Source organism: Anoplopoma fimbria, chromosome 8, assembly GCF_027596085.1.
Source record: "Anoplopoma fimbria isolate UVic2021 breed Golden Eagle Sablefish chromosome 8, Afim_UVic_2022, whole genome shotgun sequence".
In the NCBI taxonomy this organism is placed as follows: Eukaryota; Metazoa; Chordata; class Actinopteri; order Perciformes; family Anoplopomatidae; genus Anoplopoma; species Anoplopoma fimbria.
In genome coordinates, this window is record NC_072456.1 from 18,487,855 (window position 1) to 18,512,580 (window position 24,726).

Here is a 24,726-nt window from a genome sequence, read left to right on the forward strand (position 1 = left end):
GACATGCATGGGGGTTATTTTGAAACTGATCCTAGGCCAACACAATTAAAATAAAAAATATTATTATATATAAATCAAGGCTTTAGTATTTCTCCCCTAAATGTAATCCCTGACAGTTTGGAGTTGGCATTTAGGCCTTCATGCTTCAGAAATAATAAATAAATAATCAAATCATTCAAAAAAAAAATGTAGACAGATTCCTTTACTATTTTATTTATTCATTTTTCATGTTTATCCTGTCTTAATGTTGTTGAAAGGTACTTTACAAATACATCTGCTTTGTCTTTTGATATTTGATGCAAATGTGGAGCTTCTCCTCCGAGTAGTTCTCAGTGAAAGTGAGAAACAGAGCAGGTAGGTGGAACAAGCAGGCAGGTGTTTTTATATCCTTCAGTGTCCTTCCTGGCAGTGCTTCTATAAAATAATGCTGTGCACTGACCCTGAAGTTGGATGGAGAATAAAGAAAGCTCTTGCTGCAGTGTTTCAGCCCATTGGACGAGGTGAGGAGGAGGAGGAGGAGGAGGAGGAAGGAGGAGGGTGGAGGAGGAGGAGCCAGTATGAACACTACTGCTCCTCTCTCTCTCTCTCCCCGCTTTGCTCGTCGCTCTCCTGCAGGCTGCGTGGCTTCCTCAGAACAATCCTAAACTACTAACTTTTTTTTTGGGGGGGACATTGTTCATTTTTGCGTGTTTTTACGCTCGGTCAGATGGCTCAACGCGATCAGATGGCTCAACCATTTCCCCCAACACTTTGAGCTGTGATACAGTTCTGAACTGGGAATGCGGATTGCTCTAAATTGTGGCACAACTTCAAACAAATCAACGACGGAACAAGTTTGAAGCGGAGATAAAGGAACCCGGTACCCAGGTAAGCGCTGCAGACGGCTGGTCCTCCCGAAGGCTCCATCACCAAACAAGCCTGCTTATTTGATATTCCTCCAATTTCCGAAACGTGAGTAGTTTACTCACAGGGTGTCAGGTCGGCTCCTTTTGATGTGAGGCTCATTGGAGCAGGCTGGATGTTCTGCAGTCTAAACTTGGGAGGAAAGTTGAGCGCATGCTGGAGCTGCTGACCGTGGTTTCACATTTACTGCACAAAACCATTTGGATTTCACGCTGAGTCCCTCCACGGAAGTCCACAGTCCCCCTTTCAGTGGGATTGAATAGCCGACTTAAATTTATCTGCTGTGAAACAATGGAGGCTTCAAAGCGGAAGATATTTATTTGGTCGTTTTCAAGACACGACCAGAGCCTTTTTATTAACCTTCTGTGCCATAATTATTTCAAACTGCTTATTATATGATTATATTAATTAGAAATTGAATAAAACACCCTGGCCAGCAATGGAGTTAATCTTCTCTTTAATTCAGCACAACAGTCCTCCCACTTGATGTAGTGGCTGCAGGCCTGTCTAAATCCACCACAGATGATCAAAGGACAGATTTGGGTTTTTTTTTTTTTCATCTGTTGCACTGCGGTTACATAATTTCATCCTCAAGCAGCTGGACTGAGGTGTCACATCTGATGTGGGCTTGAAAGCTTTGGCACCGGTTTACATGTGAAACAGTGTAGAATAGGCTGGAAGGAATTGATTTGCGCTTGCTTTGTTTGGAGGTGACTCACAGCCCTGAAATGTTTATAGGGGTGGAAAGATGTGATGTGATACAGGACAACACACCCAGGTGACTGTCGTCGATCATGGAAGGCAGGTTAAATTAAAAGACAGTTAATGTGGCTAATTGTTTATCAAATGTTTTAGAATTGAGTTTTGGCATGGCTGTATGTGTATTACTGTGTAAATCTCTGTGTACACACACTGGTTTTGTGTGGGTGTACTCCTTATCTGATTTCCTTTCATATCTGAAGGCTGAAGTTTATTTCCGTACTGCGCACTGATATGGGTATTTTATTTCTGAATAACCCCTCATCAGCTGTTGGCACGGTGACTTTTGTTTGATCATAGGATGAGAGGAGTGTTTATGGTGGAGTTAACATTAAAAGGAAAGCGCAAGACCGGATAAAATCTCTTCCTCCTGTCCAACTGTTAGAAAAGTTTGAATTTAACGAATAAAAATGAATGGTTCTTTCCACTTGTACTTATATATATTTTTTAAACTCTATTTCCTCCTCCAGGTCCAAGTCAAGATGTCTGTCAGTAACCACGAAAACAGAAAGTCTCGCTCTAGTTCCGGCTCCATGAATATCCAGCTCTTCCACAAGACGACCCACGCCGACAGCCTGTTGACTCAGCTCAACCTGCTACGCAAACGAAAAGTCTTCACAGATGTCATCCTCAAGGCCGGAAACAGATCCTTCCCTTGCCACCGGGCCGTCCTGGCCTCCTGTAGCCGATACTTCGAGGCCATGTTCAGTGGCGGGCTCAGGGAGAGTCGTGATGCCGAGGTCAACTTCCACGACTCTCTCCACCCGGAGGTGCTGGAGCTGTTGCTAGACTACGCCTACTCGGCCCGAATCATCATCAACGAGGAAAACGCTGAGTCGCTCCTGGAAGCCGGCGACATGCTTCAGTTTCACGACATCAGGGACGCTGCGGCAGATTTTCTAGAAAAGAACCTGCACCAGTCGAACTGTCTGGGGATGATGCTGCTGTCGGACGCCCATCAGTGCCAGAGACTGTACGAGCTGTCGTGGAGGATGTGCCTGGCAGACTTTGCTACTCTCTTCAGGACTGAGGACTTCCTCAGCCTGCCCAGAGACAAAGTCCAGGAGCTGATCCTCAGCGAGGAGCTGGAGGTGGAGGACGAGAGCCTGGTGTACGAGGCTGTTATCGACTGGGTCAAGGCCGACATGGAGCACAGGCACAGCGAGCTGCCCGAGCTGCTGCGCTGTGTCCGTCTGGCGCTGCTCCCTGAAACGTACCTGCTAAAGAACGTTGCCTCAGAGGAGCTGGTGATGTGCCATAAGGTGGGACGGGAGATTGTGGAAGACGCAGTGCGGTGCAAAATGAGGATCCTCCAGAATGACGGTATTGTAACGGGTTTCTGTGCCCGACCGAGGAAAGTTAGCCAGGCCCTGCTGCTGCTGGGAGGGCAGACCTTCATGTGTGATAAAGTCTACATGATCGACAACAAGACTAAGGAGATCACTCCCAAAACAGACATCCCCAGCCCCAGGAAAGAGTGCAGCGCATGTGCTATTGGTTGCAAGGTATGTAAATGATCTATATTTGAATACTTGCGTTGTCATGTAATGCTAGGTAGAAGAACACAAATATATGACTTCTCTCCATGTGTCTCAGGTTTATGTTACCGGAGGACGTGGCTCTGAAAACGGGGCCTCCAAAGATGTCTGGGTCTACGACACGTTACACGACGAGTGGTCCAAAGCTTCTCCTATGCTGGTAGCCAGATTCGGACACGGGGCCGCGGAGCTCGACCACATGCTGTATGTCGTGGGAGGACACACTTCTCTCGCAGGATCCTTCCCCGCATCTCCATCTGTGTCCCTCAAACAGGTGGAGCAGTACGACCCTCAGACCAATAAATGGACGCTGGTGGCTCCACTCCGAGAGGGGGTGAGCAACGCTGCCGTCGTCGGCGCCAAAAACAAACTCTTTGCCTTTGGGGGCACCAGTGTAAACAGAGACAAATACCCCAAGGTGCAGTGCTTTGACCCTTGCGAGAACCGGTGGACTGTGCCGGCCGCCTGTCCGCAGCTGTGGCGCTACACGGCAGCGGCAGTGGTTGGCAACCACGTCGTCGTGATCGGAGGCGACACCGAATTCTCAGCCAGCTCCGCGTACCGGTTCAACAGCGAGACGTACCAGTGGTCAAAGTTTGGAGATGTCACGGCCAAACGGATCAGCTGTCATGCGGTGGCGTCAGGAAACAGACTATATGTGGTCGGGGGCTACTTCGGGGCTCAGAGGTGTAAAACACTAGACTGTTACGATCCCTCGTCGGACTCCTGGGACAGTGTGACCAGTGTGCCCTACTCACTCATTCCCACCGCCTTCGTCAGCACATGGAAGTACCTCTCAGCATAGAGACAAACACGCTCTTTGAGGTGAGTAATTGTAGTTTCCCTAAACTGACACAAACAAACAAAATGTCAATTATATGTGCTATTTATAGCATCACTTGTATTGTCAGATCACAAATGGTAACTCACTTTGTGGAACAAAACTATCTTCAGATAATTCACACGACACGGTTAGGTAACAGAGGTAAATGTCAGTTTGAACTGGACAAGGCCAGTTTAATAGCCCCTCACTGTTTTCACGGTTGCCAGTGGTTACAGTTACACATTATCTAGCTGCTGCGACGGCTGGGTGTTGGATAAACATGGTGCAATCCTGGTTTGGAGAGCAGGAGGAATGTCAGCACTGCTGGTAATTACAGAGCGAGAGCTACAGCACAGGACCCCTGTCACTGACGGAGCGAGGTGGAGAGGCAGGGATCAGGTCTGTGCCTGTAGTGGGCCGAGCGCTCTGCTCCGAGCATGAGTCAGTACCTTAACGGTTGTAACTTATAAAAAGGTGATGTGACACATGGTGTTTAACATATGGAGGCGCTTAGAGCCAGAGGAGCACAAGGAGCCATCGGTGAGATGAGATAAGAGCCGAAACAAAGCTTATATGTGATGCACAACTTAAAATCTTTAACATATTTGAAAAAACCTAATATAAAAGATAATTTTCCCCCAAAAGTCCAATGAACGCCTAGCACTACAAGCCCACCTTTTTTTAAATAATATTAATAATACATTATCATATTGCACCTTTCTCAAAGTGCTTTAAAGGACAAAAAGAAAGTACCATATGTGCTGACAGACGCCAGGGCAATCTGTTCTGCTTAAAAGTAAAAAAAAAAAAAAAGTAGTCTAGTGGGGATAAAAAGGAAAGGATACATCTCAAGGGTAAAGTAATATGATTGACTTGGATGTTGCATACCACATCAGTGAAGAATTGCTCGGCCTCATCTGCCTGAAGGGATGACAGGTGGCGGTTTTCACGGCTTCATGTGAGAGAAGACATGATGCATTTTTCCTGAGGTGTTTTCAGTTTTTGGTTTTTTTATACTGGGTGAGAATGGAGGAATGGAGGGGCTGGTAGATGAAACAAGAAGAGGATGTACAGTGATGCATAGAAGGTTTTGCAGGTTGTTTACATGCGCCTGGTGGTAGAGATAGTTTTAAGTTTCATGACGTGGCCTGTCCTCTTATCTTATTTTTGCAGCGATGCAATCATTGGAAAAATGCTTTTTTTAAAAGCCCAGACTATGCTGCATTTGTTTATGGTTGGTTTTGTAGTTTCATATTTATTGGAGGCTTTACAAAGCACATGTTTGAATTTATGTATAATTTTGTGCTATAGGGTCAATGGTTTAATGCAGCCCATTTGCCATACAGCTCTAGTCTGACATCAAAACACTATGCAACGTTTACATTTATTTACTTTTTTTCAGAGGGTTGATACCATCCTTATATTTGTCTGTTCAATATAAGGCAGTTAGCCAGTAAGCTTAGCTTAACACAAAGACTGGAGACAGGGGGAACAGGGGAGACTGGCTGTCCGAATGTCCACCAGCCTAGCTCTTGTTTTCAGTCCTTCACTATGCATGTTTACTATTATGATATATCAGTCTGGTGAAGTCTGTTGTTTGCATTTATTGCAATACCCCCTCAACAGTTGAAGGTTAAGTTTATAGTATTTCAAGTTGTTATCAAGAAAAAAATTCTGAGACTGATGTAAATAAGAATCCTGAGGTGCTGAAGTAAATAGTGTGCAAAGTAAGGCAGATCGGTAATTTTCTCTCTCTGAAGTTTGGATGAATCATACTCTTCTTTACTGCAAAACAACTTTCTGTCAGGAGTACGGGGAAGTGACTCCGAACAAACTCCTTTTTATGCTGCCAACAACTTTGAAAGTTAAGCTGAGCGGAAGCAAGTGAGAAGCAGAGGGCTTATGTGTGACTTGTGTCTACAGTAAACAGCTGGATATGATGGAGCTGGGGGCTTAGCCTTATGAGGCTGCTGGTATGGACTGCTAGCCTGTTTTTTTTTTTTTTTTTTTTTTTTGGCCAGGACGGAGACAGACAGACAGGCTGGCTATGAAAGATCAAGGCCCAGCATCTCTGTGAACTCTTGCAGTTACGGTGGCTACCGTCCCGCTGCCGGCTGCCTTTCTGTTTTAATTACAGCAGGCATGGAAAAAGCTCAGATTTCCAGCTTGTTAGGCAGGCGTCCTACCCTGACGCTGGTCCACTCCCTCTCAGCCGAGACACAGGGGCTTGTGAGGAGAATTGAAGTGGAAAAAAATGTAGGGGAGCAACAAAGTGACACGGAGTAGGACACACACACACAAACACACATATATAGAGAGAGAGGGAGATGAAGCGTAGAGAGGGTAAGACCAGGAGAGGCAAAGCTATATTTTGCACCATTTGGCAGCCGAGACTAACGCCTGACTAAAAATACTTTGCACCCGAGCTTGTCAACTTTCAGCTGGGGTCAGAGAGAAAAAATAATTGTGTGTATGCATGCAAGTATGTGTGTTTGTGTAAGTGTGTGTTCTTTTATGTTTACGATGGGGCCGAAAACCACCAGTCAGCTGTTCAAGTATTCACTAGTAGTATTGTGAGTTTGAACACAGTCGTGAAACCACTGGTTTTCCACTCATACTACTCTGTCTCTCTCTCTCTCTCTCACACACACACACACACACACACACACACACACACACACACACACAAACACACAAAGAGGCAGTCACATTGCTGGCATTGCCTGTCCTTTAAAAAGCCAGCCATCCTTACTCTAATTTTGGAGGAATGAAGGTGTGGCCTGCATTCCCATTAGTAAAGATTTGTAAATGTTGCCCTGCGGTCGAGGCCCTGCAGTTGTCCTCGCAGTTTGCGTGGCCTGGATGGGATTACCAGCCTTTTTGTCACCACGTTCTACTGTAGTTTGTGGCCCTGTGCATTTCCACCAGATGTGAGTAACCACAGACTCCAGGGCCAAACCCAGAACCCACTGTTGATGGAAAAGTATTTGTAAATGTTAAGGCATTATGGGTAGTGTTTGTTATGGTCCAGGCAGGAGGAGTAAATAACCCTTAAAGGCTAAAAACATGGCCAAAAACGAGTTTTAGTGCAATATATGACCACTGCCTGTTCAAACTTTACAATTAGTAAAGTAACATCATCATGGTTTAATCTGGTTAGTTGTTGGTACCAGACTACAGCCAGACAGGATGTAACCACAGATCCCTGCACAACGTTCAGGACAATATCTCTCTCTCTCTCTCTCTCTCCCCCCCCCTTTAAACCACTGACCTATAACGACCCCAGAAATGACTGTTATCTACACTTGAGCCTTTGTTATCTTAGCCTTCCTCTTTTTTTTTCCTCCACCCCTCCCTCCTCATCACCCCTCTCCGCTCCTAAAAACCACAGACATAAGCAGCATTCTCTTGTTTTAGCAGCTTCCAGCTCTTATGAGGTGGGCACGGCTCTGTGTGATGGGGTACACCTGGAGAGGTCAGGGGCCACCGAGGGGGTCCTCGGCAGGCTCTCTGCTTCCCCAGACAGCTGCTGTAAAATGGAAAGGTCACGGTGGGATCAGGGAGGAGGAGCACAGAGGCCCCAGTCACTCAATACTAATGTTTTATTAATGCCTTGCTGTGAGGGCCACCAGGAACACAAGCTGAATGAGGCTTTTATTGTGGCATCTGTGTACAACAACGATTCCCCCCCCCTCCCTTCTCTCAGACACACACATGCACAGTCAGAGTCAGCACGTGCGCACACACACTTCTTCTTCACTCCCTTGAGTAATCAATCTGCCACATTACAGTCCTCGCTGCGGCTGCTTAAATTTGCATAAACCTAATGGAGTTTTTATTGGTCTTTTCTCCATGCTGTGAGTAACAAAAAGGAAAAGGGGAGAAAAGATGCTTAAAATGGCTGAATAATCACCCAGACTAATTTGATTACGCCCTTAAAAAGAAGCGAGCTGTCATACAGTTACAGGGGCCTCTTCAGTAATCCAGCTGGGACGGGACACAGTGTGTCTGCCTGGTAATTAATCTGAATTACGTAATATTTGCTGAAGTAGTACCGAAGTGGCGCCTATTTACAGAGACGCTCTTTGTTCTCAATCTTAAACTTGAGTTCCTGCAAGGAGTCATTGAGAATCCATTTACGTTGCAGCTGTACCAAGATACTTGTGTCTCTGAGCTCACCAAGGAGTCCTTTATCCGACCATGAAAACAATGCAACCTCATGTAAATGAAGTCACCGTGATTCATTCGTTAGTCAATTCAGTGCGATTCTTTGTGGTCATTAGTAAACATGGCACAGACCCTGTTATACTCAAGGACAGATAAAGAAAGACGACTCAGCTTTGGTGTGGTGCATCGTGGGTAATTGGGCCTCCTAGAAGATGCAGATTGAGCCCAAGATGCACTTAAGCTAAAACAAATGCAGATGAATGTCAATAATGGGTGTCGTTCATTTGATAAATGTGGCCTATAGTCTTGTGCTGGCATCCCTCACAGCATCACACTGCGGTTACTGCAGTGGACAAGACCAAAGACACACAAGGGCATCTGGGTACTTTCTGGGTCACAGTTATTAACCCGGCCACCTGTTGGCACTCCAGACATGTTAGTCCCTGTTGGCAGAAGGAAGTCAGATTTGTGAAGGTCGTTATGATTGTTTTGGCGCAGTGGGAGTTGAAACACAAAGTTTGAATGCAAGTCAGGATAAGTTTGTCCGCATAAACAACTGTGGTGAAAAAGTGAACAGTGTGGCCTCTAAAGCTCAGTGTTGAGTAGAATTGACCTTGACATGACAGGTAATAACGACGCAACTGTGAGGCAGTCTGGAGCTCATTTCTGGTGACAGCGGGATCCTTGTTGTGAGCGGCCAAGGGAGCTGAAGTTTGATGATGCGAGACGGGGATGGCATTTTTTACATGAATGTATTATTGATGACAGACACATAACCTTTGTGGGTCAGAGTGTATCTCTATGGAATAGAATATCTTTTTCTTCCCTTCTGGGTTATTGATTTATTTATTTTTTAAGTTCCGTATTTCAGAAGAAATCAAAGTTAAATCCGAATAGTGTTTTTGGATCGGTATGATATTTACTCTCCTACTATGTGCACCTTCCTGACATAGTTGACCTCGGTTGAAACCCTGCCGGTGTCCTGAGAACATGATGCAGCATGTGAAAGCCCACTCTCTTTGCAGTAGATAGAAATAGAGGACTAAATATAAAGCTGCAACTCTTATGAAACAGTGATATTGTGGTTGTTGGAACGTTGAGTAGAGCGCCAGAGTATTTAAGATTCAGAGGGATGCTCTTCATCATCTGCACTTCTGAGAGATTAGAACACCAGCAGCAGAAGTTAAAAAGTGCAGGCAGTGACCAACGCACATGTACAGAGAGAGAGAGAGAGAGAGAGAGAGAGAGAGAGAGAGAGAGAGAGAGCAGCAATGGAAACTTCCATCAGCCCTGCAGTTGTATGTGTTACAGTAAGTGCTGCTACTGAGGTTTTACTTTGATCAGGAAGGGTGATCTGAGTTTGTATTGCAGGAAATGTGCTGTTAATGCTTGGTTACAGGGCTGGGTATCAAATTCCTTTTTTTGGCACCAACTGGCAAGCACTGAAAGCTGGCATCGAACGTGTGGCCAGATTTGTTGTTGACTTATTCTGTCATTATTTAAATTCAGATTAATGCGATCATTTTGCCGATAAGATTACTAGTTCTTATACATCTGTTTGGGTTTATACAACATTGAAGACTGAGAAGTGTGGAATAATAGTAGAGGAATACTTCACTGGTTGCCTAGCAACCGCACCGTTATGATAAGACACCAGGAAACCACTGTGCAAGGCGAAGAAGTAAAAATGGTACATAACACCCTGTAAAACCACAACTTTTTTTTATTAGCAGCTGTAAGGATTAAACAACATAGATGTAAAAACTTTTAAATCAGGCTGCACATATGTGATTCAGATCTGTTTTATTCATTCAACATCGTGAAACAGCATAAATCACATGGAAACTGATCTTTTACATTTTGATCCATACATCAGATACAGGTCAGATTTTTCTTATTTTATTTTTTGTTAACGCTACCTCAGTCTGAAGAATGATATAGAAATGCATAGAACATTTGCGTCACTCTTACTTGTACTTGGTTGGCATCAACCGGCCAGAGTAATTCTTCCAGAAAGTTTAAATGCAGCTTTGTTTCTTACTCTGAAGCTAGTTTAAAACCTTTGTCTGCCTCTCTGTTGTACTTCCAGTAGTGCAGTGCTCTCCGGCTGTGTCCCACTGTTATGCTTCGGGCGATGTATTCACAACAGTAACAGATGCGTATGGATCAGTTGAGGCTTCAGTAGTATCAGCCGGCTTTGTCAGCCATGGAAATGAGAACTCATTAGGTTATCTAAACAAGTCCCCAGCAGAGCCAGCCTGTAACTGCCTTTTCTCCAATGCCTTTTTAGAATAATAGAGCACACTCACACAGCCTTCCTCCCCCCATGCCAGACCCGAGTTATTATCAAAAACATGCAAATTAGATGTTATCATTTCAACCCAACCCCCCAAATATCCAGTGGAACATTCCTTCATAACAGCAGGGGAGGAAAATTAGATTCTGATATATTTGGTGTTATAAAGAAAGGCCATAGAATGTTCAAAGTTGTATATCATGTTGTATATAATGTAGTAAACATTTTGCTTTACACATTTGAGAATTTTAAATTTGATCTATAAGAAAGCCTCTTACTGTACGAATTATATCGGGATAAAGCAGATGAGCAGATGTTTTTGGGAATATGTGTGTAGTCCAGAGAAGCTTATCCTTCCAGCGTGGGGTCTTCTCCACGGCCGCCCTCAGATATTTATTACCTAGCGACATAAATGGCTTGAGCAGCTTAATCCCACATGCCAAGAGGACTTTAGTTAAATAACGCCCCATCCTGAGGCATTATTAACGCTATGTGGGTAAGCCTGATAAAATGGCATGGCGATAAGCTGATGTGTAGCGCGGAGGAACCGAAGTCCCAGCATTCCTCTGCACTCCCTGAGAATGTCCAGGCCGCCCCTTGTGTCATGTGGTCGGTCCTCATACAGCAGAGTTCACAGGACCCAAACATTAATCTCCCTCTTGTCTCTTTCCCCAGATCAGCAGTGGTGTCTGGTATGCAGGCATGTGTTCTCTCTTCACCGGCTGCACAGAGGAGGAGGAGGAGGATGAGGAGGAGGAGGAAGAGGAAGAGTTTGTCTAGTCCTGCAGTGGCTCCATCCAGCTGGATTCACATTATCTTCAGCTGCAGAGAAGCGAAAAGGCCTGAGTCCCAGAGACAGCCCAGAGACTGGAAGTGTCCGGCCTCTTTCCACCTGATCTGTTGACTCGTACTTCTTGTGTAACTTTCCCATGAAGCCCCTTGTCTGAGCTGGACTCGTTGCCATGTATACTGCAGGGACCTCACAATCTCTATCTACCATGTGAAGCACAGCCAGGAAGCGGACTGATACTATAGATGTGTGCTCTGGGATTTCCAAACTGATCTTGTTCCACCTACTGGGGCAAATCTGCTGCCGCTCAACTGACTCACTCCATCATGTAATATGTGTATCACCTCGCCAGTAGATTACCAGTTTAACAGACTAAGGATTTATCAGTGTCCCTCACTGACATGTTGTTTTACAGTGAACTAAAAAAGAAAGTCAGATGGTCCTTTTTGTTGTGGTTGCTCTCCCCTCCTGTCACTGGGTGTTTACTCAGGTGTAATTTATTGTGACTGCTGATGGACTGAATTAGACCTTTGCTATGCCAGGCGTATGGAGAAGGAGAGAGGACATTTTGGGGAAGTGTATGATTTTGTGCACAGAAACAATCTTCCTGTCTTTATTTTTAGCCTTTGGACTCGGGCTTCCCTCAATTTTGGTAAGCTAAATTTGTATCATCCTCCTCGACTTAAAATACATGCTCGCAAGAGAGAATGTGGCCATTGCGGCCGAAGAAGATTTCTGTTTCAAGATGTTTTTTTCAAACTATGATTTTGTCATTTTTTTGTGTATATTGTGTCTCAGGGTTATGTTTTGTTTTTCCTGTATTTGCTCAAGGAAGGGTAACGTCTTCTAACACGTCTGCTAACGTCTTCGCTTTTTTTTGTGAATGTACTATCTTGTGATAAAGAGTTTTAGAATACATTCTTACATTGTTTTTTCAAGTGTAAATGTATGATTACGTTTAATAGCAGTTGTCGTATTTATAACATATATGTTTATATATAAACATATATATTGCCAAAACCTGAATGGCTAATCTTCCTGCCTCTCTGGATTTAAATAACAAAAGCTAAGTGTGTCCAAAGTAGTTAATACTTTCTAGCTATGGTATTATTTTTTCATTTTATATTTCAGGATCTTTAATGGAAGTCTTTTGTGTTTATAGTTTGTATATTTTGCTTTGTAATGAATTTGTAGAAGCCTTTGATTTGCACATTTTGTACAAAGAAAACTCTTAATGGTCTTAATTTTGTATCGTTGTCTTAACCCAGCTTGGGTAGTGTGAATAATCAGTGTTTTTGTAGCAAATTATCAAGTTGTTTCTCTTTGAACTATCTTCATTTTCTCAGTGTGCAAGTCTGCAATTTTCCAATGTATCGAAGTATATATCAAATACACTGATATACTAAGCTTTTACTGATAAACCATCTGTTACTCCGTGTTCTACAGTTCACCACTGATCAATAAACATCTTGTTGAAAACATATTTTCTGTTGTTTGTCCTCTTGTTTTCCAAGGAATGATGGGAATTCAGCAGCTGTGCCATTAAAACAGTGTGGGCAGCCATATAATCACACAGGTACTCTTAACGTTCCTGGAATAGTTTCCAAACGCAGGTTAGGAGTGGTTTTGGTATTTTACCAGGAACACCCGTCTCCTTCCTCCTGTCTGTGTGCGCACTTAAGATCCACCAAGATGAACAGTCCATTCTCTGTCTCTCTTTATAATCCCCCCTTGTCATAGCCATATCACACATTGTAGTTATGTGGTATGTGAAGAGCAAGCCTCTTCTGCCCTGGCACTCACATGGAGAGATGGAAGAAGTACTCTGATCTCGTACTTATTTACAAGTAGCAATACCACAGTGTAGAAATGCAAGTAAAAGTCATGCATTCAAATTTTTACTTTGAATACTGCCAATCATTATAGGAATATTATTATTGATGCATTCATGTGTAAATCACTTAAATGTTGAAGCTGGTAATGATAGGGTTAATTCTAATAACTTTATATATTGCTTGTGAATTTCCCCTACAGGGATCTGTTCAGTTTGATCTTAATCCACTATATAACATAATTCATTCAGTGGATTAGAAGGATATACTCAAGCATAGTACCAGCCCCTCAAAATTGCACTTAAGAAAATGTATTTAGTTACTTTCCACCACTGCTCTCCTGTATGATGTGCGCACACATTATAAGCATCAAACCTTGAAGAATAAATGTGCTGATCAGCGTTAGTCAGGTGATGCTCGTCCATATCGCTCATTCTGCAGCGGGCCAGGTTGACGTGAGAAAGCGGTGCAGTCCAGACTGGGCGTTAGGTGGGAAGAAGTCTGGTTGGCACAGTTGTTCAGACTGGCAGGGAGGAGAACCAGAGAGGAATGCATTGAACATGCAGGTTTAGGGAGGTGGCTCTGAATGCGCTGCCTACAGGCTTGAAGTTTGAAGATGTTTGTGACGTCTGAGCTACTGAACTGTGGTGTTTAAACATTCCACCTCCACTTTGAAATGAGACATGACCTCTTCTTTAGTAGCTTGTGGTAAACATTAACTTTCAAAGTCTTCCTCTATTTTTTTTTCAAAGTAAAGGGTTGTCAGAGCATCTAGTCCCTTAGAAGATCTGGCAGCAGGTGATATTAACACCAAGTGGAGACAACTTTAAAGTTCTGAGGAAGTGTCGTTGGGTGGATAAATGTTTTACAAATCAATAGAGAAAATTAGGTTTTAAATCCTAGATTATAACAAAAATAATCTGTGGCATTACCTTCTCTAATGAACTACTCCAGTTCAAATCACCAACACATTTCACAAATCTATTTCGATGTTAAGTTTGAGTACATTCTTACTGTTTGAAAAAACTGTTTTTATTTTGTAAATTAAAGTCCAATAAATTGGCCCAAACCGCAAGGACTCTAAAGTGCCCCTTTTTTTCCTAGTGTAATGATGTCAATTTGGTTAAATACTTGATTCAGTCAACACTTAAATCTGTTGTATTTGAGACCATGTTCCATTGCTGTTTGTGTGGAAACTCAAATTTTCATTGTCCCTCAGTTCTTCCTTTCTTCCTCCATTTCCACATGTCACTCTGCCTGGGTGGAGATGAGATTGAATACACTTATTGTAAGTCGCTTTGGATAAAAGCGTCTGCTAAATGACTGTAATGTAATGTAATGTAACAAGGGAAAAAAGCCTACAGAAGGTTTTGCAAGTTGTTTACAAGTTGTGCTCTGAGTGATTTGTTTATCAAATTAACATTTGCTCAGATATTTGGATCTCTGCAACATCATGTCCTAAACACTTAAAGATGGAGTGTAATGCTCTAAATGCCTACAAATTTGATGAGCAGTAAACATTTGCACTCCGTGCATGTACACACTATAAATTACATGATTTGTTTAACAATTTACATACAATCTTTAGGGGGATGCCCTAAAACAATCACTTGACTGAAATAATGCAACTCCATTGTTAAATCTTTTCAAAGCCAACCGAAAAAACCTCAAAGCTGTTGTTAATTGGATGTAAACAAGGGGATGCTCCAAAAAGTCCGCTTCTGCAGCCATGACATCATGCCTGTTACAAGATACGTCCAGTCAAGCATGTGGACAATAATTCATCAAAGGCTGATGTATGGATTTTAAAAATACGATGCAGACGTGCATAAAAAGATGAAACACCGCTCTCTGAAAAGAAGACCTGGCACTGGACAGCAGGACGAGCAGGCCGGTCAATGGCTCCTTTTGTCATGCAAAATGTGCAAAACGAGCAATTTCAACAGATCTTGCCGACAACACAATTAAACCATAGTGAATAAATAGACATTTGAAAGTCAACTGGAGACAAAAGAACCTCAGAGTCCCCCAAAACAAAATTAAGGGAGGGAGGAGAAGAATTAGGACAAACTGCCATAACAATCTGGGTCCTGGATTAAAAAATAATGTGGGGTCTCTTTGCATGTGTGTGTTTGGTTTTTGTTTGCATATAAATTCACGCTTCATTTGCATGTTTGGTTCTGGTGATGTTTGTGTGAGTGTGAGCTGGGGTAAGAGCAGTTACGGCTTCTTGTTAACCCATAAGAAAGGATGCAGCGAGGTGGAACCGACAGGGACGTTGCACCACCCAAATATCGGTGTGTGTCTGCTGGCCTGAGACCCCCAGCTGGGTCCTCCGCCTGCACTGGATGGGGGACAAAGACGCCTTGATGAGGCCAGAATCGACCCTCTCTCACCTTCCCCAGGGGGCCTGGAAAATGCCCCTTCAGGCCGCTTTAGCAAACCCCACAACCAAAGGGCCGATCAATATGTACCTTCTGGCAGAAACAGATCTGATCTGACAGATCTGCAAAAACTGCCTTTAATTCACTATATCAAGTACAGACTACTGATTCTTTCTATGTTGATTGTTAACCGTAGCTACGTACATTTTAGAGAGCATCTTTTGCTACCAGTTCATTATGAATAGATCATTTGGTAGGATTGTGACCACCGGGTAGGAGTATGAGCAATAAAATGTAAGTTTATGTAGAGGATCTGTGGCTGCAGATAGACTGTGTGTATAGTTTATGCCTGTGTCTGCATGTGTGTGTGTGTGTGTGTGTGTGTGTGTGTGTGTGTGTGTGTGTGTGTGTGTGTGTGTGTGTGTGTGTGTGTGTGTGTGTTTGAAATTAAAATACCACAGGAAACCTCATCTTAAAAACTGTGACTGTCTGAGGAGACTTCGCAGTCACTATTACATAAGTGTGCCTTGCAACAAATCTCTGAAAGTAAACATCAATCTTTCTCTCCCGTATACTCTTTACTTACTTTCTTTTCACTTTACTGGTGTGAATGCTAAGAAAGACACAACAAGCAAGCATGACCTTCAAGACTAAATGAGTTCTTGAAATGTTGCCCCCCCCCCCCCCTTTCAAAGCTGTTTGTGGTGTGGCATCTTACTGACTCCCCCTCTCTCTCCCCCCTTCTCTCTGGCTGTGGGCATCTCTGATGGCAGCAGCTCTGAGGTTTCAGGGCTGACTGGGTAAGCAAATGAGGAGTAAACAATGTGAGAGACAGACAGCCAGTCAGACAGCCTAACCACTGGAGCGAATGCTCTTCTCTGCTTGTGTGAGCTAGCACACTAATCTGCACTTGTATATTGTATTGCAGTGTTCATGGCGTACTATAAAATGACTTTTATACATAATTAATGACATACACTACTGTGACTTTCATGATATTTTTCATGACATGCTATACTATGATGTTGATGAAATGTTACATACAGTACTATTATATACAGATACATACAGACATACAGTACTATTACTTTTCTGACGTTTCAATAGCTTACTTTACAAAGACTTTTTGACATTTTTTATGATCTAATATATTATGACATTTTTAAAAGTTTTTCATGGGACACTATACTCTGACTTCTACGAAATTTTATGAAATTCTATTCTATGACTTTTATGATTTATTATGGCTTACTATACTATGAATTTATGCATCCTATACAATTCATTTATTTACATTTTTTCATTGTATACTATCGTGTATATACGATTTTTTAATGACATACTATACTTTGGCGTTTTTTAATTTTTTTAACACACTATACTATGACCTTTTTTACATCTTCATGGCATACTATAATATCATTTATTATCGCTTTTTTGGGTCATGCTATACTATGACTTTTTCAATAAATTTTAATGACATACTGTATCATGACTTTTATGACATTTTTAAGACATACTATACTAAGCCTTTTTAATGACATACTAAACTATGACATTTATAGCAATAAAACACTATACTATGTCCTTTTTATGATGTAAAATCCAATGACTGTTTTTTGTTAACATAACAAACCATACTATGATTTTGGGATTTTTTTCAAAAAATGACATGCTATAGTATGACATTTTTGGCATTTTTTTACATCGGGTACTATGCCACTTTTGATCATTTTTGACTGAGATTTATATTTTTTAGAACCCCTATAATACCTACTAAACTATGATGCTTCTCTCTCTCTCTCTCTCTCTCTCTCTCTCTCTCTCTCTCTCTCAAAGAGAAAGAGAGAGAGAGAAATGTGAGGATTGTGACAGGAGAGCGCCATCAGATTGGCCATGATTGGGCCAAAGTAATGTGTAAATAGATAATAATAATTATCTATTTATTTGCTAGGTAGAGAAAGAGTTTTGACAGAATTGGCGCTCAGAATCCTCTCTGATGAGCTCAACTCTGTAGTTGATTCCTTGTAGTCTACTTACAATAGACTGTATATTTCCACTCAAGCTCAAACATGCAAACACATCTAATCATTACTACTCTTTGCCTGCAGATTAAAATTACAGGTTTCCTATAATAACTTAAACAAAGAAAGCTTGTTTTCTCTTCCAGTTGATGGAACCAGTCCATGATCAGTGATGGGAATTAACCAAGTAGATTTAGTAGATTAACCAAGTAGATTTACTCAAGTACAATTTTGAAGCTCTTAAGTACTGTAATTAAGTATTTCAATTGTTTGCTATTTTTTACTTCTACTTTACTACATTTAACAGGGAAGTACTGTACTATTTACCCTTTTATCCCAAACTTGTTGGCTTGTGAACCCTTACAGAAAAGCTGTGTCTATTTGTCACAGTTGGCTCCTTGTCACATTTCGGATGTCTATTAGTTGTTGCACCAAACACCAAACCAACATTTGCCCTCTAAACCTATGAGATGATTTAGTTTATATTACTGTTCCCGGCACAAAGAGGTAAAAGCATACAATATATCGCAAAAAAAGCTAATAGTGGAGAAAAAAAACAACCCTTTAAGCATTTCATGAATCCCCAGATTTCTCTTGTGACCCTTTTGGAGGGGGTTCAAGCCTTTTAGTCTGGATAAACTACCTAATGTATGTATAATGGTTAAATAGTAATAGTAAAATGTTATTTACATATAGATGGATTAATAATGTTATACTGATACTTTAAGTGCATTGTTGCTGATAATACTTCATAGGATTTTGAAAAAAGGACTTATACTCCAAAATAAGTATTTTTACATTCTTCTACTTTTACTAAGGACAGGCTTTGTGTACGTCTTCCACCTCTGCCCACGATTTCGTGAATGTGTTGTTGCATAGCTCTCGGACAAATGTCATTTTTTAAGATGCCTCTCCCCTCACATGTTTTTTTATCCCCCTCACAAACAGATGTGAGCGTACCATCTGAAATATGCACCGTGGTAGAATAGCCATTGTGATCACTCATGATGTCACAAAGTCAACACGAGGACGGTTTCATTCACAGGAAGAGGCCACAAAGGCTTTGTCTGCTGAACAACAACTGTGGGCAGAGCAGAAACGAGCCAACGGACATTCCAGGCAAGCCTGGCATACTTGGATTCAAGTGATATAAAATGTCTCTTCCTCTTTGTCACAAAGACACAGCAAAGCCCTTTGTGTGTGTTTTTGCAGGAGATTTTTTTTAAAACATAACTGACACTTCCTCTGACTCTCATTAATAAAACAGATTAATTCCCAGTTGGGTTGGAGTGAGGCTCCAGGAGGGGTTTGCTGAGGGTTGGGGTAGCACGAAGAGGTTTGATATGTTGCCTGGGGTGACACACACACACACACACACACACGCACACACACACACACACACACACACACACACACACACACACACACACACACACACACACACACACACACACACACACACACACACACACACACACACTCTGCTTCCCCAATCAAAAGCCCCTTTCCGCTTGGAGAGAGAAAAAACTTCAAAAGCATCATCTACAGCCTGATGAGAAGCTGGAGTATGGCAGATGTAAACCCGCCCTCTGGCACATGCACACACACACGTACAGAAAGACACACCAAACAGAGTTATGAGAGTAAGCCACATGCATGTGTGAGTTTGTGTGTGTTTATGTGCGTTTGAGGCGACCCCTTCTGTTGTTGTGTCCGGCTTCGGATGAGATGTGACACCGAGAATGAATAATACAATAGAGAAATACTCGGACGTGTCAGCAGCATCTGTCTCTGTCTGGGGCTGACGTGTGTCATCCTCCCTCCTCATTCAGAGCAGAGAGCCGAGGTTTATACAAAACTAATGAAGCAGACACATGCTGTATTAACACACACACTCTCATGCATGCACGCACACATATAGAGACACACAAACTAGTGCAGCTTGGATTGAACAAGGGGTGCCATGTGGCCTAACCGTGGCATCTCTCTCATCTCAAATTCCCAAAAGAGCCTCACGCTGCTTTTGATACACAAAAGTGAGATCTTAGTGAAGAGGAAAGGGTCAACAGAGGTGGACTACTTAAAAAAATACTTGCTAGCAATACCAAAACACTGAATTATTTATTATACGGCTGTAGTGAAAAGCTGGTTATTGCTCGGTGTATTGTTCAGAGTTGCAACTCAACTGAAGTGGACTTTGTTGGCACTATCAAAGAAGTCAACGGCCCGACCGCTGTGCTCCGATTGGCTGACAGATGCCATTTCCCAGAGGGCCGAGGTGAACAATAATTAGAAGACATGAGAGAGAGAGGAGCAGCAGAAACAGATGAATAACAGAGATGGAAGCGGAAGAGATTTGCTGCGTTTGAACAATAGAGCAGTCTTCCTTTGTTTGTGGTGGAACAGGTTCTTGTGCAAGTAACAGCAGATGACAGGGCTTTCATTTTGAGCTTGTGTCACATTATCATATTATCATAACTAATGCGCTTTAACACTCGGCCAAGAATCTTTGACATGTTAATGGTCTGAAATAAGACCCACGGATTAAAATATGAAAGTGGAAAAAATGTAGTATGTGTGTTTTTGGTGGATGGGTTTTCAGTATGTTGTGAATGTGTGTGCACACCCAAGAGTGATTACACTGGGTTTGCAAATAGTTTCTCCTCTGTTGCGTAAGACTCTTCCTCAAAGGTGATGAGAACCTTAGAAAACGACTGAAGGCTTTTAACTGTGAATAAAGTCAAGAGGTAAATGTGAGGTGCTCTGCATTTGGAAGAGAAAAACACACCATATTTAATGTGGATCTGGAAGCTCCTCCAACAGAACATCACACCTAGCTGAGTTTGGCTGCAGACTTTATTTATATTGCACATTTATTTCAACGTTTCAGTGACTGGTTACTTTATATAATTATATTTTACATACAAAAATGAGATGTTCTTGAGGGGTAAAATGAGCTCCACCTTGAGCAACTATAACAGTTAAATACTATTTAGACTGGCAACATAATGTCACCTAAATTTACTTTTTATTAATGAGGTTATGTTTTTCCCATAATCTGCGAAGTTGAAACATGCTTATACTGAATGTATCTTGCAAAATATTCTGTGACTTTTGTTGTAAAACATGATTAGCATTTTCATGAACATGTTTAGCTCTTGGTAAAGATGGTTGTCTTTATGAAATACTGAAAAAGTCAACGCTGCCCTGAGGCAAAAGACAATCCCATAATCCACCTTTGACCTGCCTGCATTACAAGTACAAAAGTAAAAAATATTGCCAATTCATCTTATCCAACAGCAGTTATGTTTCTTGCAACACATATTTGGTTTCAAGACATTTTGTAAGAACGTGATGATGAATGTTGTCGTAAACTTCCCATCTGGATTGGATACGTTGCCCAGGGTGTTGGCACAGATCACACACATCCTGCAGGGGGATGGTGGCAACTCAACAGAGAGAGTGGACTGTATGGAGATATCAGCTTTATATAACCTTTGTAGTGTTTTTGTCTCTAGTAAATCGTATTAACAGCTCCGTTTTTATTGGTAGTATAATTGAGTAGTGAAATAAAGGACTTTTAAAATTCAAATGTTTTTTTTTCATTCTGCACACTGGCAGACACATCCACCCAGCTTTTGGTTTTGCAGCAGTTTGTGGCCTATTTGCTCCTTTGGCAGCGTCTTTCCGTGTCCATCCCTCCACCCCCTCACCCTCCTCCCTCCCTCCCTCACCCATCAACAGCGGCCAGACAGCCATCCAACATGCCAGCTCTGGTGGGAGGCTGGCGACAGCTCAGTTCCAGCTCCTAAATCAGAGAGGCTGTGTTTAGATCCCCCCCCGTAGAGCAGCACTACACTCGCGATGAGCTCTGCTGCGCTACACTCTTCCAAGATGAAAGAGGGAAGTGCTGAGGAAGCTGTATGCAGTTATTCTCACCCCTGTTTGTCCATTTCGTGCTGAGTCTGTCAAACTAGTATAGAAACAAATCTCCCTTTTTCTCCTTCATCAGCTTATATTACATTCAAGAAAAAAAAAAGACGAGCAGGGACAAAGAGTGCTGTGGTGGTTCTTGCATAAGCACGGAAGGAAGATATCAAAGCGCACACACAGATAAAGGACACACAAAACATCTTATTTAGACAGAGAAAGCAACTTTTCTCTGCTTTTGATGATGTTGAAAGGCTTGTTCAGGACTGAAGTGCACTCCCTCGGGCGACATTCTTGGAAAGGGGACGACAAATCCTCACAGAGAGTTTCTTTAAAATAATACAGGGAGGTTTAAGTGCACCATCAACAAAAGTGCATCTGATTTACCTGATAAAGTGGGACCCTACAGCTCCCTTTTACTCACTTTACATTCACTTCACATCGCCGGCTGGTTTTAAGGGCTTCCTGCCGGCCTTTTGTTCCCTTTTAGTCTAGACAATATGTTTCACTTCTTGTTCCTATTTTTCTTAAAAGCACTGCACATGTTCCGAAATGTACTTTCAGCAACAACTTTGATGATGGTAAGACACTTTTACACAAAGATTCTATTGGGTCTTTCCAGGCAGAAACGCAGCTTTAGTTGCCCACATCTTCACAATCTGACATTGAGACGGTTTTCCATGCGATAGCTGCCAGGAGGCTATTTGTCTTGGCACCACCAGCGGTTTTTTTATACCTAAAGTCAGAGTGTGCATTTGTGTGTGTGTGTAAGAGGGAAGTTCTTTCTACTTCTCTGAAAATGCCACAGAGACCTCCCACACTGCATCAGTCTTGAACAATAGTTTACTGCATCCTAAAATTACAGATGAAAAATGCTTTAAGCTGTGGACATTGATTTAACAATGTTAATTGTTGTAAGATTGAGAATTACCGAATACAATTTTAAAAGAGTTGGTGATTAAACAACAAGCATTTAGACTAAAGGCTCTTTATAAAAAAGGATTCCCTGCAGTCATCAGCAGTGAACTAGATTTTTTAAAGAGTTTCATAAAGGAATATTATAACAGTTTGTAAAATATTCTTATTTGCTTTCTTGTCGAGATAAGTAGATCGTCACCACTCTCATATTTATAGAGTGGTATCAATCTTCTCGTCTTCTCTTGGTAAGAGAGCAAATAAACTTGTTTCCCCAAACAATTCCTTTAATCCTAGACTCAACATTGTTTTGTGACCAAATAACCCGTAGCCATGAAGCTCAAAAGGACACTGCTGCATGAGAATCTAATGTGTTTACTCTTCTCTGGAACAGGCCGATCCATCACAATAGTGGCATTCATCACTAGCTGGTGCATTGTAATCAGCACACAGGCACATGGGAATAAAACTGGAATGACCAGACAGTCGCCAGGCTGCAGCTGACAGCGAAATGCAAATACGCTGAGCGAAACGAGCCGAGTCAGCACAGAGCACACTTCTTTTATAATCCATCTCCTCCTTTCAATTCACCTGAGGCGTCTCTGCTGGCAGAACAATAGCCCTCCCCCGGATCTGATTTCTAACGGACATAACCTTTCTCTGAGGAGGCCTTTTCACCGCTGCCCCCACACAGGGACTTCCTTGTTGATGGAAGATCGGTTGAACAGGTTGAAGGAACAATGATTCTCATTCATCCAACGCAAAGCTACGAAGCAGACAGTATGAAATCCGTCCAGGTTTACTTATCACACTTTACAACCCATGAGAGATATCTAGTGTCCGAGGAGTCATAATGGTGTAAATATTTAACTACACACGGCCGTTTCAGGCCACAGACCTTTACTGTTCTGTTCATACTGATAACAGCTACAACCAGAAAAATTCTCATCTTTTACCTTTTTTTGTGCATTAGTCTCTTATTTTTTCAGAAAGTAACTTCGCCTACCAAGGTGGTTATGTAAGCAGAATTTAGAGCAGCCTTGGCGGAGAGACATGTTTTTCCTGGCGGTTATCTTCCTGTAATCACCTTGGGTGTTAGCAAAGACGAGAGATAGAGTCGGCTTTGTGTCTTTTCAACAAGAGGATCTTTGTGTCAGCCAGGAGCGATGAAACAATACTCAGATAAGCGGCCATGAAGCACATTCCTTCATAGCATCAGTTAAAAAACAGCAGGCAGGAAGTTGAGGAGAATGAAAGCTGGTTTAAAGACATTGCAGGTGACAGCGGTTCTCAAACTGCGGGTCCTGACCCCACAAAGGGTCGCTAGGTTCATCTGAGGGGTTGCAAACAATTAACGGGAATGTAAAGCAGAAAAAAAAAAGGTTTTAGATATTTACCTTATGTTAACTTCATTAGCACAATTAGAACATTGGTCCTGACAGAAATATCTGATCAACAGTTGGATGGATGCCATTACATTTATAAACAGACATTCATGGCTACCAGAAGATGAAACTCACTGACTTTTGTGATCTTCTGTCTTTTCATCTACCGCCACCACCAGGTTCATTATCAGAGGTATAATTATAATAATCAGGCCTCTTATGATGACTCAGATAGGACAAAGCGAAACCTCTCAACCGATGACACACATATAACCGATGAGCAAGACACTGCTTGATTTTGTTGGTTCACAAGTCAAGAAGGTCTAGAACCCCTGAATTTTAAATGTGGTCTTGTTCAGTAGCCTGGCTGAACTCTTTAAACAGCTCATGCCAACCTGCATGCTGCCAAAGTGTAGAGAAGCTGTTAGATCCGGACGGAAGAGCAAAAACAAATACAAACCAACTGCTGACACAGAGTCTATCAAACCGAGATTTGTCTCAGCGTTTAATGAGCCTGCGGGGAGGTTCGTCTGCACGTCTGTCTCTGCGGAGCGCCGATTTGTTTAACTTTGCGGTGAAAAGTGCCTCCGACACAGAACAACAGCCAAAGACTCCTGACTTCTTTCAAACTGCATTACATAAAATGCTTATGAGCTGCGAGGCGGTTGAGCTGAGGAGGATTGGAGACACTGGATGAGAGGGGACGAGACAGCGAGACATGAAAGAGGCAGAACAGTGGAAGGAACGAGACAGAAACAAAGACGGAGTAAAATGCAGCTTCCCCTCCACAGGGGAAGCTGCCTGGAAAAAATAATTGTTGAGAGGAGACAGAGGGAAAGCCACTAATGACAGCAGACAATAAAAACAGGCCACTACTGTAGCGTCTTCCCAGTCAGAATGACAATAACACAGGAACTGACTGCCGGGCTCTTAGCAAGGTCTGCAGTGGGATTGAACAGCCGCAACCACAGCACCTGAAA

At 42.4% G+C, this 24,726-nt stretch overlaps 1 protein-coding gene across 1 annotated transcript; it reads left to right on the forward strand.

Annotated features, from left to right (window-relative positions):
• The first annotated feature begins 551 nt into the window (after positions 1-551).
• Positions 552-12,721, forward strand: enc3 (ectodermal-neural cortex 3). The gene is made up of 4 exons (XM_054602269.1): positions 552-867; positions 2,133-3,167; positions 3,259-4,025; positions 11,162-12,721. The coding sequence occupies exons 2-3, from the start codon at positions 2,145-2,147 to the stop codon at positions 4,003-4,005; spliced, it is 1,770 nt and encodes a 589-aa protein (XP_054458244.1). The 5' UTR covers positions 552-867; positions 2,133-2,144; the 3' UTR covers positions 4,006-4,025; positions 11,162-12,721.
• The last annotated feature ends 12,005 nt before the right edge of the window (positions 12,722-24,726 follow it).